Source organism: Neodiprion pinetum, chromosome 4 (genome assembly GCF_021155775.2).
Source record: "Neodiprion pinetum isolate iyNeoPine1 chromosome 4, iyNeoPine1.2, whole genome shotgun sequence".
NCBI classification, from domain to species: Eukaryota; Metazoa; Arthropoda; class Insecta; order Hymenoptera; family Diprionidae; genus Neodiprion; species Neodiprion pinetum.
Genome location: NC_060235.2, coordinates 27,007,249 through 27,019,389, shown reverse-complemented (window position 1 = coordinate 27,019,389; position 12,141 = coordinate 27,007,249). Strand labels below are relative to the sequence as shown.

Sequence of the window (12,141 nt, the reverse complement as noted above, 5' to 3'; positions counted from 1 at the left end):
ATCCGTTGACTGATGATATATAAAGACCTTCAGCTCTGAGCTAATATTTCCACCATCTGGGTGGATCCGTAGGTAATTCTATTGCTCTGCACTTACCGACGCATCTTGTGAGATTCGAATGTTAAATCGAGTCGGCAAAGCAAAATACTGCAATTTCCCGCCGGTCTTTTTTGACTCTCCTTACTATACCTTTACATAAGATTACCAATCCTTATATATCTTCGTAATGTGTAAAAACGGCATAACTTTCAGTACAATCTTTGAATTTTTGACTCCAAAAATATTCTGTAAGGTTGTTGGCAGATCGTCACCTACTCGATATATTGAAAATATTTTAAGTTTACAATTAGATCGTCTATGAAGCTTCGTAAAAGCATGAAGACAAGTCAGTCTTATGGTCGGTCTCTACGCGATTCGATTTATACTTATGCAAGTAACCCCGATTTTTGTAGCAATTGCAATTTTTGTACAGTTATGCTATTTTGAGTTTACAATTTCTTTCTTTATCGCAAATTTGATTCAGGGGTGCAAGGCAAACTAAATCTTTCAAATTATTTCGGTGATACGTGTGAAATTAATAAAATGTTATAAATTAATGAAAAATTACTTATTTTCTCGATAACTTTGGGATTCGTTGATAAAAATGAAAAACGGTAGACCAAGGATTGTATAATTTTTCTTCTTATATATACACAGTGAATAAGAATGTTTAACATTCAACTTTCATGAGAATCCGTGATATCACGTGCTTGAAGTGATTATTTTGGCAAGGGATTCTTGACGCATAAATTTCGAACTTCCTCGATTAGTGTAGACAACGAAGGGTTTTCAGCTCCCAAAAATTTAAAATTTCATGAATATTCAAGGGAATATGTACAATATATTAAATACTCAACTATCACAGCTTTGACTTACCTGCAGGTGTTATGGCTGTGCAAGCCTGTATTCACAGCTGTGTATAATTTCTGAGTGTTATTTTATAACCTTCGAGAATTCACTCGCAAAAAATTGTCTGGCGAATCTTACGTGATCAACATTAACAAAATAAGGTGCGAAAAGTAGCTCCGAAGGGGCTGAAACACTTGCAATTAATTACAGGGCGAAAAATTATGTTTTGGAAGAGCTAGTGAGGAATGAATATACTATTTTATTTTAATAGTCTTAATAGAAGTGTCATTACTTACATAAGTTATATTCCACGTCAACTCAACAAGTAACTTTCCCTCACCAGCTTTAATTTTGTCCATAATTTTTTATACGATTGTCATAACTCTAAACAGCACTCCTGAATTATATGAGATTTTTATATCCGACCATTCTTTTTTTATAAATTTTTAAAGTCAAAACAAACGCCATTTGTGAATTTTCCCAAAGAAATTCTCAAAAATTCTGCGATCAAAAATCATTTCAGGCCAAATCCAAAACAGATAACTATTTTGTTTATATTATATGCGATCAGAATTAATAACAGAAATTGTTCAAACTTGCTAGTATCAGAAACTTCATGTACAATACAGTCTACAGGCAGAAGCAAATAAAAAAGATATTTCACAGTATATGCATTGAGTCCAGGCACTATGATTGAAATTTTTTTATGAAAAATATTTACAAGATAAGCACTTAGTTAAAAAAACCAGAAATTGTGACACACGATCGCGCAACGTCTCGTGTATTCATTCCAGACGTACGAATTTACCTGTGAAATTCAGCAGCTTGATTTTCGATCAGATGTTTTTTGAGCTCCGAAATTTTGAGCTCATTAAGAGCAGCCTGTCTTTGAAGTTCAGCTCTTTGCAGCTCGAGATGGAGCATTTCAAGTTTCAAGTTGTGCTGTTGCTGCGTCGCTTCGAAAATCCAAATTGCTTTCTGCACATCGCTGTGCTGGCACTCTTGATAAAGCTGAGAAAACACATCACTGCTGCATTCTCCACTCCCGCCTGGTTAAAAAAAAATAGATAAATTGAAAACCTTGGTCAAAATTGGAGCAGCGTACTCGGACACTTGTTGGCCCACCTCTTCAATTTTCACATTACGCGGACATCGATATTTCCGAAGTTAGTGAATGGATTTGGTGTTATGAAAACTAAAGGCATGAGGAGGCAGCTTGAAGTGTTTTTTTTTGTTCTTTGAACACATTTTTTTCACATTTTATACGGTATAAATACAAGAGAAGCATTTCAGAGTAGTGATGTTCGTAATGAAAAAAGGTATCGGAGACGTTAAAATTCAACTGAAAATCTGAACCACGTGACAGTTAAATTTCAAAAGGAATCTCTGAAACATCGAAAATTCATTGGCATCTCCGGAAAATTGCTTTTCATTCTAATCGTCCTTCAAGGCAACGCATTATGTATCAATAATCGACTGTTTTAAAAACATAATTGTAAACTTCGGTGAAAAAAACAACCTGAATTGTTGTACAAAACGGTAATTTTTATTGTGTTAGCTTGAAGAACTTTCTGCACGAGAAACATATATTCTGCTTCGAATCACTTAGATCCGTGAAGTCAGTTCATAGATGTACAGCGACCGATGAAAGTTACGAAATTACCAACTTCAAAAATATATAATTTTCGAAAATTTCAATTTGCAAAAGTTTTCATATCAGATATATGTGCTTTTTGAAAAAAAATCTTCCATAAAATATTCGAAACATGTAGAAATATTCACCTTGTTCGATATTCATGAGCGAATCCTCGTTCATCTTGGTCCTCTTTTGATTTGTTGCCGTTGTCTCCAATTGTCCATTTTCGCTTTCCGGCTGTTGGAATAATTGCTCTGTCGAGTTTCTCGGCTGTTCATCATTGTGTTCATTAAATCCATCGCTGTTGGCTTCGACTTTCATTTCGTGCACCGATACTGTCGGGGTCGATGAATTTGTCATGTTGTCTAGCAGTCTTTGAAAACCTTCTGGTCTAACAGCCTTCTCATCTCGATCACTGCCGTTCGACAATCCAGTTTCGTCGTTATGGTTTCTTGATCTTTCCATCAATCGCCATACTTCGATCGAAAGAGTCGAGGGCTGATTCTTCGACGCTTCTTCCGGTCCAAGTGTTCGAACCTGTTGGAAGTTGCGCCGTCGACCCGTGTCAGTAGTATAAGTATTATAGTATAAGCGGCAACAAAATCAAATAAAATTCTGGATTTTGACGCGAAAGTGAGTGAAACGAGAGAGAGAGAGAGAGAGAGAGAGTTATCTACACAATTTAGAATGTACGGTGACAAAAAGAAAAGGCAAGGAATGAAGGAGAAAAAAAGGAAGAAGACGAAAAAGAAGAAACAGAATGATTTCTTGAGTTCGAGTCTTCACGGCGTGTAGATCTATTATATATCTGTCCAAGTTTGTTCGATTCCGATCTTATCAATATGCACGTATGAACATCTAACATTGATAATTTCATGCCATTTGTTCATTAATTATTAGTTGTGTGACCATTTTTACTTGGTTCACACGAATGATATAATAATTTACTTGTAAATGTCTAATTGGAGTTCAAGACTGATGTTTCTCAGCAATTAACGAGCTCAAGAAAAAAATATGCGTAAGACGGTTTGTAAAAAATTCTAATCAAAATTCAAAATTCAAACCTTATACATGAATTTTGTGTTGAAAAGGCAGTAGAACAATAATATTGCTCTGTTGTTAATAATACAGGTATTCACAGTTGAAATTCAGTATCTAAACTCTGATTTCTGAGTCGCGGGAAGTTTTCAAATTAAGTTCAACTTGATTAGCTTCAGCTGCACTCTTGATACGTATCTTCGTTTCATCATGTTTTTGTTTTGAAGTCATTACAATTTCAAGTAGGTATACACATACACAGACCTTTTCGGCGAAGGAGTAAATTTCGAGTCTGGCCTGCGCCTTCATACGCCGCCACTGTTCACGCATTCTGACGATATCTCTGTCCGTTGAAAATCTACCCCGAAAAACGGAGTGGATTTGCTGCCAGGCAAGGGTTTTCATGGCGGATGCCGTAGCGTCAATTTTCTTGTTCTCAATGGCTCGTGCGTGGAGTTTTATAAGGGAAAACAGGGCGTTTTTTTCTTCGGGTATCCAATTCTGTGTGCGTTCCCGTTTCTTGACGACAACCGTCATTGACGAAGACATGCTCTCAATAAACTAGTGAAATATTAACGCTTACGCTATCGATATTCTGCCACAATTTACTTTGTAAAATCAACGATTTGCAGTTAGCCGAATTTGTTGACTAGCCCGATGTCGTTTACTGTTATTTTGTTTAAGCGTGGTTAGGGTAGTCATTTGTCTACGTATCTCAGCGGTTCACCGTCTAACGGAATATCAGCTGACGGACATTTTCATTTGTTTACAAAAAATAAGAGATTGTCGGAATATCGCCTTTCTGACACAGCCCAAATATTGGGTGACCCAGAAGTTTGTATTTTATTAGGAAACGCGTATATAATAATTATAATAAGTACATATGCATAACCGTTAGACTAAGGATATGTATTGGGCGTACAGTTTAGTAATAAAATTAGTAAAATACTTTCACAGTGAAATACGTTGCACAATACGAAACAAACGAGGGATCAATTTTGGGATTCATCGATACGCGTACGTGATATTATTCCGGTTGCGCAGGAAAATTTTATAATCAGTACATCGCTCTTACAATTCTGAGCCTCCTCACCCCGAGATATCCTACAAAGTGCATGCCGAAGGTAAGCAAAAGAAGCCCGCATAGGTCTATCTTTAAATTATCTTCACCGTATCCATATTCAGTCAAAACTTCTCGCCCATTTCTATAACACGGCAAGTCTTTGTCCGGGTAACACTCTGAAATGGGTTTGTATTAAAACATTTTAATTTTTGTTTTTTTTTGGGCAGTAAAAAGTACTCTGTCTGTCTTGTCGAGCTAAAACAATGATCGGTTTCTTACCAATACTATCTACGGTTGTCCAATGGATGATCGCCAGGGCTTCGTTCGCGTAGTAAAAAATCGACAAGTATTTCACCCATGACAAGTATGGAGGCATGGCTCTAAACAGAAAATTTATCAATGAACACTTTGAAGATTTTCGTTGGCCAACCTGCGAGCAGCCAAAAACTCAACGCCGATTGGGTGAATCTAGCAACGGAGTCACGTGATTTGATGCGTGCGCATTTGGGTGTACAGTTTTTTGACCATGTAACGATGCAAGTACGTTTATAGCGAATGATCGCCGTGGAGATGAATTGCTAAGTTGAAGAAGGAAGATTGGGGGGATTTTGACCCCTTGAGATACCTGATATTGTAGTAAACTCCAGACATCAGATAACCAACAAGGTCGATCGGTCCCATAATGCTCATCATAATATCGGGGTTCTCAATCCAACTTGACATCATTGAGCCGTAAGCTGAACTCGTTAAAGCAGCCAATATGATGCAGGTAACGAATTGCGTGATAACAAAGAAGTTGATATCCATATCCAGAGAAACGAGCATTATTAAAAAAAATAGAATGCAATGGCAAACAATCTTGGGAATCTGATGAAAGGAAAAGAAACACTCCGTTACTTACACCAGCTTGATAGGAAAGAACGAAAAAAAAAATAATTCAAGTAAAACTGGCACGATCGCAAAATGAAGTGCTATATTGTTTATCACATTCGGATAAACAGTAGGGTTTTATCGGTGAAAGAAGTTGAAATAATGTAATTTCTCTGACATTGTTAATTATGAGTTGTTTTCAATTCTTACTGTACGTCAAGTCATTTTCATGTTCAATTTTTCAATTAAATTCAACCTAATTCAATATCTGGTAAATTATGTTTGTGATGAATCGGAAGGAGCAACAACCGTTCTTTTTGCTTTGGAAATGCCAGTGTAGTCTTTATCAACTTTGGAAATATTAACAGCTTGAATGAACCTCAATGCAATCGTACCCCCGGTATGAAAGCAAAGCCATTTTATTTTAGCGGCTACTAGTTTTGTTTTTATATCAGTTCCATGAAAATTACCCAGCTGATAACAGTTGCGATGTAATAAACTGCCGGCGTGTACATTGAATTTTCCTGCAAGTATAGAGGTAATTGTTCAGACAGTACGCAAGCGTTCGAATAAGTTGACGAAAAGATGATCTCAGCACTAATAAGGTAAAGAGCACCCCGCATATCCTGAACGCCAACCTGTGTGTGCGAATTCACACCGAAGTAAAACCAACTGATGAGTATCGATGATACCTGAAATTTAATACCGAATATATGTATGTAGATATTATTTACCGATCATGGTACCCGAATAATTTATTAGGATCATGTAGCTTTGGCTCTGGATCGTATTATACTCACTAAAAAAGGATAATAATGGCCCGCCTCGTGGAACACTGTCCTTCGCATCTGTATTGATATTCTCCACATGAGCCAGTAAAATTGTACTAATTGATTGGGTTTAAGCCTAGAAGAAGAATTGACGATTTACTTGAACGAAATTTTACTAAAGAATCATGTATTCGCCGGAGATTGATAATATTTTTTTCAATATTACGGGCAATTCGGTTATAAAATGGCAGCTTCCGTAATTTTCGACAAAATTGTTAACGGGAATGCTGAGTCAAGTACTTGGATGAAAATTCTAAACAAATTGATACGCTACCTAGAAGTTACATGCGAAAAGTCACCTACGAAATGATGTAAGAATTTGTTCGAAAATTCAGGAGCATGCATTATTGAAAAAATGAACGTGAAGTTAATGTTTAAACATTTAACGAAGTACCTAAACCAAGCTCTGCAGATTACCGCAGAGGTGATCACGCAGTCGTGCTCGTGGCAGAAAAGCAAAGCTTTTCGTTTGTCCGGCTAGTTCTTTTTGATCTTCATTGTTTCGCAAAACCAGCTGTACATTGATGTACCCCTTAAGCAATTGAAAAGTTTACTCACGTTTGAGATTTGAATTCTATCGAACCATTCCCCGCAGGGACTTCTGGTGGGTTGTAGTACGTTGAACGAGTAAAGGAGCTGCAAATCTTTTCTAGACGTTCATAAAGGAGAAATGACTCTGTAGCGTTCAGGGAATCAGCCAGATTCATATTTGACACAATTTTGACGTAAAATTCTGCCTCGTTGAACGATTCCGGGCAATGAAATCCTTCGCTAATGAAAATAACGCGAGATTATTGTCCACTGCTAATGTTATATGAAATATTTTGTAAGTTCTCATCTAGCTGGTAGAATCAGATACTCTGTTGTAGTAGCAATTTTGAGGTAACCACTAAATGTTATAGAATTGTTTTTTGTTGTTTTTTTTTTTTTTTGTGTAGGTACGACTTCACAATCCTACCCAATTATCCGTTTCGATCAGCCATTTAGGCTCAATTACTTAACCAGCGAAAAATTGACTAGAGCATGACGTACCTACCTGTTGAAGAATTTCCTTGCATTTACCAATGTTCCATAGTACGCTGTTCTTCCATTAGCCAGATATACAACGTGACTGAACATTTTGTAGAGATCCATTGCAGGCTGATGAACCGAGCAGAACACGATTGTTCCTGATCTAGTCGCAGCCTTTGCTGATTCAATTACTCGCATCGCTGTCCACGTATCCAAACCTATGAATACCGGAAATTGGCATCGTTTCATTGTAGAAATGTTACGATTCGGTGAGCACGAAGTTCAAGTGTCTATAACCTCTGAGTATATTGGGGTGTTCCACAAAAAAAAAAAAAAAAAAAAAATTTGCAAATTTCCATGGTGACACCCTCTGAAAAGTTTTTTTGGGTTGAAAGGAAGATTCTCTCCAAAGATGAGCGTTCTACGTTACTCTTTTCAGGAAAATTGAAAAATCAATTAAGCACCATCTTAAATGTAACTTACACCGCTCGTGTCACGGTGGAAATTCGCAAATTATTTTTTTGTCCAACACCCTAGAGTATAAAAGAGAATAAAGTACGGGCGCGAGAAGCAAACGCTTTTTACGAGATTTGATTGAGTTCAGTCGTATTTGAAACTAATCAAGATTTCTCAACAAATATGCAGAAAATTCCTGGGAAGCATTTCAATCTTATTATTCACCAACGCGAACACTTTTGAGGACTTTTCTTCTACCGCGAACCATTTGGCGATCAGAAATAAAGTTTACCGAATTTCGTAGAACGACTAGGTTTGCTTTCCAGAACTCTAATCAATGCCACTCTGACTACCTTTTCTCAAATAGAATTCACGCTTTATGCCCAAAGAAGTTCTAAGTTCGTCAGAAAAATATAAGGTGTTGGTAGTGTTTAAGAAACAAATGAGTGTCGAACAATATTTTTCAACGGACAATTAACCTACATTTCTAAAGTCGGTGAAATAGTGAACATTTTCTTTTTCTAAACTTAATAGGAAACTGTAACTTATGAAGATCTCTCGAGAGTTAACATTTTTCAAGGTATAAAAATATTTACTTAAGAAAAGAATATTTTTCGAACGATCGGTTTCGAAAATATGAAATAATTGACGGAAATTCTTTTTGACCAGTGTTACAAATTGAGAAACTTTAATAAACTTCCGTAAGGCCAATGAAAATTGAAAATCACCGAGTTCCCGGACAAAGCTTTCCATAAGCAAGTCTTGCAATTAGAAAAACAAACAATTAACCGTTAGCCAATCAATCATAATTATCAAATCAAATTATCGATCCATATTTACCAGATGTGGGCTCGTCCAGGAAAAGTATTTTCGGTTTCGTAACCATTTCGACTGCCAGCGACAGCCTCTTCACCTCACCACCTGACAACTTCGAGATCCGAGTGTCTCTATGCTTCAGTATTCCGAGGTCCGTGAGGATGTTCACCGCCAAAGTGTTTCTGTCCTTCGCCGACATTCCTTTGTCCAGCCTCAAAGCGCACTGCAATAAAATATTCACCCAACGTTTAAGCGATTTCTGCTTGTCAATATTTATTCTGAGGCATGTACCGTGAATATCATGTATTCCATTGCTGTTAGTGCAGGTGGCAAGGCGCAGAATTGAGGTACGAAGCCTGCTATCTTGGACATCAAGTCTCTCGACACGCTGCATCCATTTAGTCTGATGCACCCAGAATGCAGCTCAATTTTTCTCGCCAGTGCGGCCAAGAGCGTCGTTTTACCTGCACCGCTAAATGGTTGAGTAACAAATTAACTTCGTTTACACTGGGTATTTGACAAAACGATGAAAGGATTATATGTCTTCGTTTTCCACCGTGTCAAATTTACTCGTTTCAATCTCCACTATTCTCGATTTTATCCGCGATGTTTCATGTCGTTCTACACTAGAAGTAAGGAGGTGTGTTTGGAGATCAGAAAAAATATTGTTGTATGAAATTTTTTTTATCTTCTTGTTTGAATAACATTAAAACTACGAGACCGAGTAAATCTAAAACCTCATATATATATATTATATAGCACGTGCCTTGTGCTTAACATAAACTATACTGATAGAGGGCATTTATTTAAACAGACAATGTTCCCCGAGCTTACAATTGTTTGCTACTACAATTAGTTGACATCCATCATCAAATAATGGTCGAAGCGATGCAATTGTAAATAAATACACCTATTATCTATCTATATATATATATAAAGTATATAAAGTATATTTTTTTATGAAAAGTATTGGTGAATTATTTTCCGGGCCGGTGATGTACATTTTTCCTGTTCGACATTTGGCACCACTTTGATAAAATATTTTAAGACAGAGAAAATCGAAATCGGTCCTTTTTTCGTTATCTGTGTGCGCATGATATTTCAGTACCTAATAAAGATGTGTGTATAAAAACAGACAGTCCAATGTCTTCAATTTTCATTTTAGAAACTTACAGTTTACACCCTTATCGTTATCGCTATCTGAGTTCATGTATGACGTGTACATGTTGTGATCGTCTTCGCATCGGTTCAAATGTCACGCGCATGCGCGCGGAAAATATTTTAAATAATGTAAAAACATTGTGAGGAATATGTTAAAATTCAATGTACTTCAGTACGAATGCCCGTAAAATATGATTATGTACGTATAAGCGGATACAACTTGACTCGAGTTCGGTTCTTGTTGCATCCAACAGCTTTATTGAGTCTCACAATGAATTTATTAATGTTACTGTATTCGTCTAACAATGAGTTCGATCTGCTTCGGTAAACTGAAATTATTTGACGCTTATCCTTTAAAATATATTTCTTACCTGGGACCCATGACCGCTACCAAACTGCTAGAATCCGCATGGCCAGTGACTATTTCAAAAATGTTTATTAAAATTTCGTTCGAATGATATTTATGAGTGGCATGCCGAATGAATTCAAAGCAGTGGTTCAACTATTATATTATTATAGATTTACAACAATCACTATAGTTCTGTCAAACTGTAATCTTGTAAATTGAAAACTTTATTTCTCGATCAATCAGAAAATCAGTGCAGTCAGTGGTAGAAGTATAAATTTACCTGTCCACAGTGAGTGAATTAAATCTACTTATCAATCCCAAGAATGGGTACATATAATACAATACAAACTAGGTTTTGTAACATTCTGAAATGATAAAAGTCGTTCTAATTTACTTAAGAACATAACGACTGATACTAGATATTAAATGTATTCATTTTCTGAAGAACAAAAAAACCGGTGAATAATGTAATTTTATGAAAAAGATATTTTACAGTACATTTATTGGTAATCAAAATTTATTGCTATTAGACATTGGAATATGTACACTATCAAAAAGCATTGCTGATTAATGACCAGTTTTGAATATGTTGAAATTTTACGTAGTGAAATAATTCTTTTATATTTTTAATGAGACTCCCGGTACGTTTGCCAAATATTTCAAAATTTTTCAGCCTTTAAAAGGCTATAGTCTTCCAAGTGTCGTGTGATCTCAAATTGGGTAAAGTACAATTTTTTCTGGCACTGTTATGATGTACGGAGTAGAGTCGAGTTAGTTCCATCATACCTGAGTCAAGTATCTTGACCGGTTTGTCATCGCGAGTGGAATATCCAAAAATCTTCTTTGCGATACTTTTGATAAAAAAATCAGGCTTGCGTCGGACATGAACGGTAATATTTTCCCAGGAAATAGATATTGGAAGTTCGGGAGGTGGGGAATAAGACACCGATTCGACGTCTTTGAGAAACATTTTGTAACACAGAATTCCGAGATACACGATATCCGATTCGGGTCCCACTGTCTTGTCGCCTTCAGAGTTCACGGCACAATGAACGCAACGTACACGCATCGTTTTCACTCCCCCGGGTGCTTATCATTTTGCTGTTTAACCAAGTTATCTAATAACCGCGTACGTGAAATGTATACGTTACATAAATTGTGATACTTTGTCATCATCCACTGCATTGTACTCTGGAATGGACTTTTTCACTTATATCTTAACTAGGGTTTCTTCGTCATTGAAACGGGGAGTAATGAGTCAAATTATTATTTGTCAATACGCCTATTCCAAGGCATCGAAAAACCTCGACTCAAGATTTTTACATTATGAAAAAGTAGTTTCATTACGTTTAGCAGAAGAAGTGTGCCTCGACACTATCTTACTGTTTGACATTATTCCTTAATGAATTCTATCCCAACTAATATCATAAAATAGATGTGTAACAAGTATATTGACATTTCTTTTAAGCTTTCAGATTCACTAGACTTAGAGTACTCAACAAATGCTCGTTTTCAACATCAGCTAAGGATTGCTCTCAGTCTAGATTATATTCTATAGTTTTTTTTTTTTTTTTTGTGCAGCACATCAGCCCGAGAAACGGGGTTTTTTGTATTCTTAAAACTGCTATACTGTTTTGTCACAATTCACCAATCTCAGGAGAGTTAGTTAAGTGCGATCTTTAAATATTAAAAGTGATTATCTTTCGGCTGAGTATAGATTCTAGTCATACGAAACCTTTGATATTCTTATACAATACGTACGCTAACTTCAGTAAAATGGAACGTTATAAGCTAAAGGGCCTGACGAAACATTCAATTCAATTGATTGTGAACAAAATCAATAGAAAACTACGCTGTTGCGGTATGAAAAAGAAAAAGAAAGAGAAAGTGAATTTTGCAGAACGAGCATGGCCACCTTGTAGACAGGATAGTGAAAGTTATGTGAATCATATCCTAGCATTGGTACCATTCTAAATTTATCAAAAGTATTTTCACTGACATGGAAATAGATAACTTTCCGTTC

General features: G+C 36.3%; 2 protein-coding genes across 2 annotated transcripts; both read right to left on the bottom strand.

Moving 5' to 3' along the window:
* Nucleotides 1-1,640: 1,640 nt before the first annotated feature.
* LOC124216249 (uncharacterized) lies at nt 1,641-2,861 on the bottom strand. The gene is made up of 2 exons (XM_046620540.2): nt 2,671-2,861; nt 1,641-1,937 (listed from the first exon to the last, which is right to left on the bottom strand). The coding sequence occupies exons 1-2, from the start codon at nt 2,843-2,845 to the stop codon at nt 1,693-1,695; spliced, it is 420 nt and encodes a 139-aa protein (XP_046476496.2). The 5' UTR covers nt 2,846-2,861; the 3' UTR covers nt 1,641-1,692.
* An 8-nt stretch (nt 2,862-2,869) lies between these two features.
* On the bottom strand, nt 2,870-12,122 carry LOC124216248 (protein scarlet). The gene is made up of 12 exons (XM_046620539.2): nt 10,905-12,122; nt 10,141-10,189; nt 8,900-9,080; nt 8,633-8,831; nt 7,362-7,554; nt 6,884-7,096; nt 6,296-6,401; nt 5,966-6,187; nt 5,251-5,492; nt 4,905-5,005; nt 3,827-4,801; nt 2,870-3,061 (listed from the first exon to the last, which is right to left on the bottom strand). The coding sequence occupies exons 1-11, from the start codon at nt 11,185-11,187 to the stop codon at nt 4,620-4,622; spliced, it is 1,971 nt and encodes a 656-aa protein (XP_046476495.1). The 5' UTR covers nt 11,188-12,122; the 3' UTR covers nt 2,870-3,061; nt 3,827-4,619.
* Between the last annotated feature and the right edge of the window lie 19 nt (nt 12,123-12,141).

Bases quoted from the DNA above. Each gene is read 5' to 3' on its own strand.
- LOC124216248 (XM_046620539.2), bottom strand. From the start codon at position 11,187: ATGCGTGTACGTTGCGTTCATTGTGCCGTGAACTCTGAAGGCGACAAG. The intron at 10,190-10,904 runs GTATGATGGAAC...TTTTTGAAATAG, and splicing joins GGTCAAGATACTTGACTCAG to TCACTGGCCATGCGGATTCT. The intron at 5,006-5,250 runs GTATCTCAAGGG...TTTTCTGTTTAG, and splicing joins GGAGTTTACTACAATATCAG to AGCCATGCCTCCATACTTGT.
- LOC124216249 (XM_046620540.2), bottom strand. From the start codon at position 2,845: ATGAAAGTCGAAGCCAACAGCGATGGATTTAATGAACACAATGATGAA. The intron at 1,938-2,670 runs GTGAATATTTCT...TTTTTTAACCAG, and splicing joins GCTCATGAATATCGAACAAG to GCGGGAGTGGAGAATGCAGC.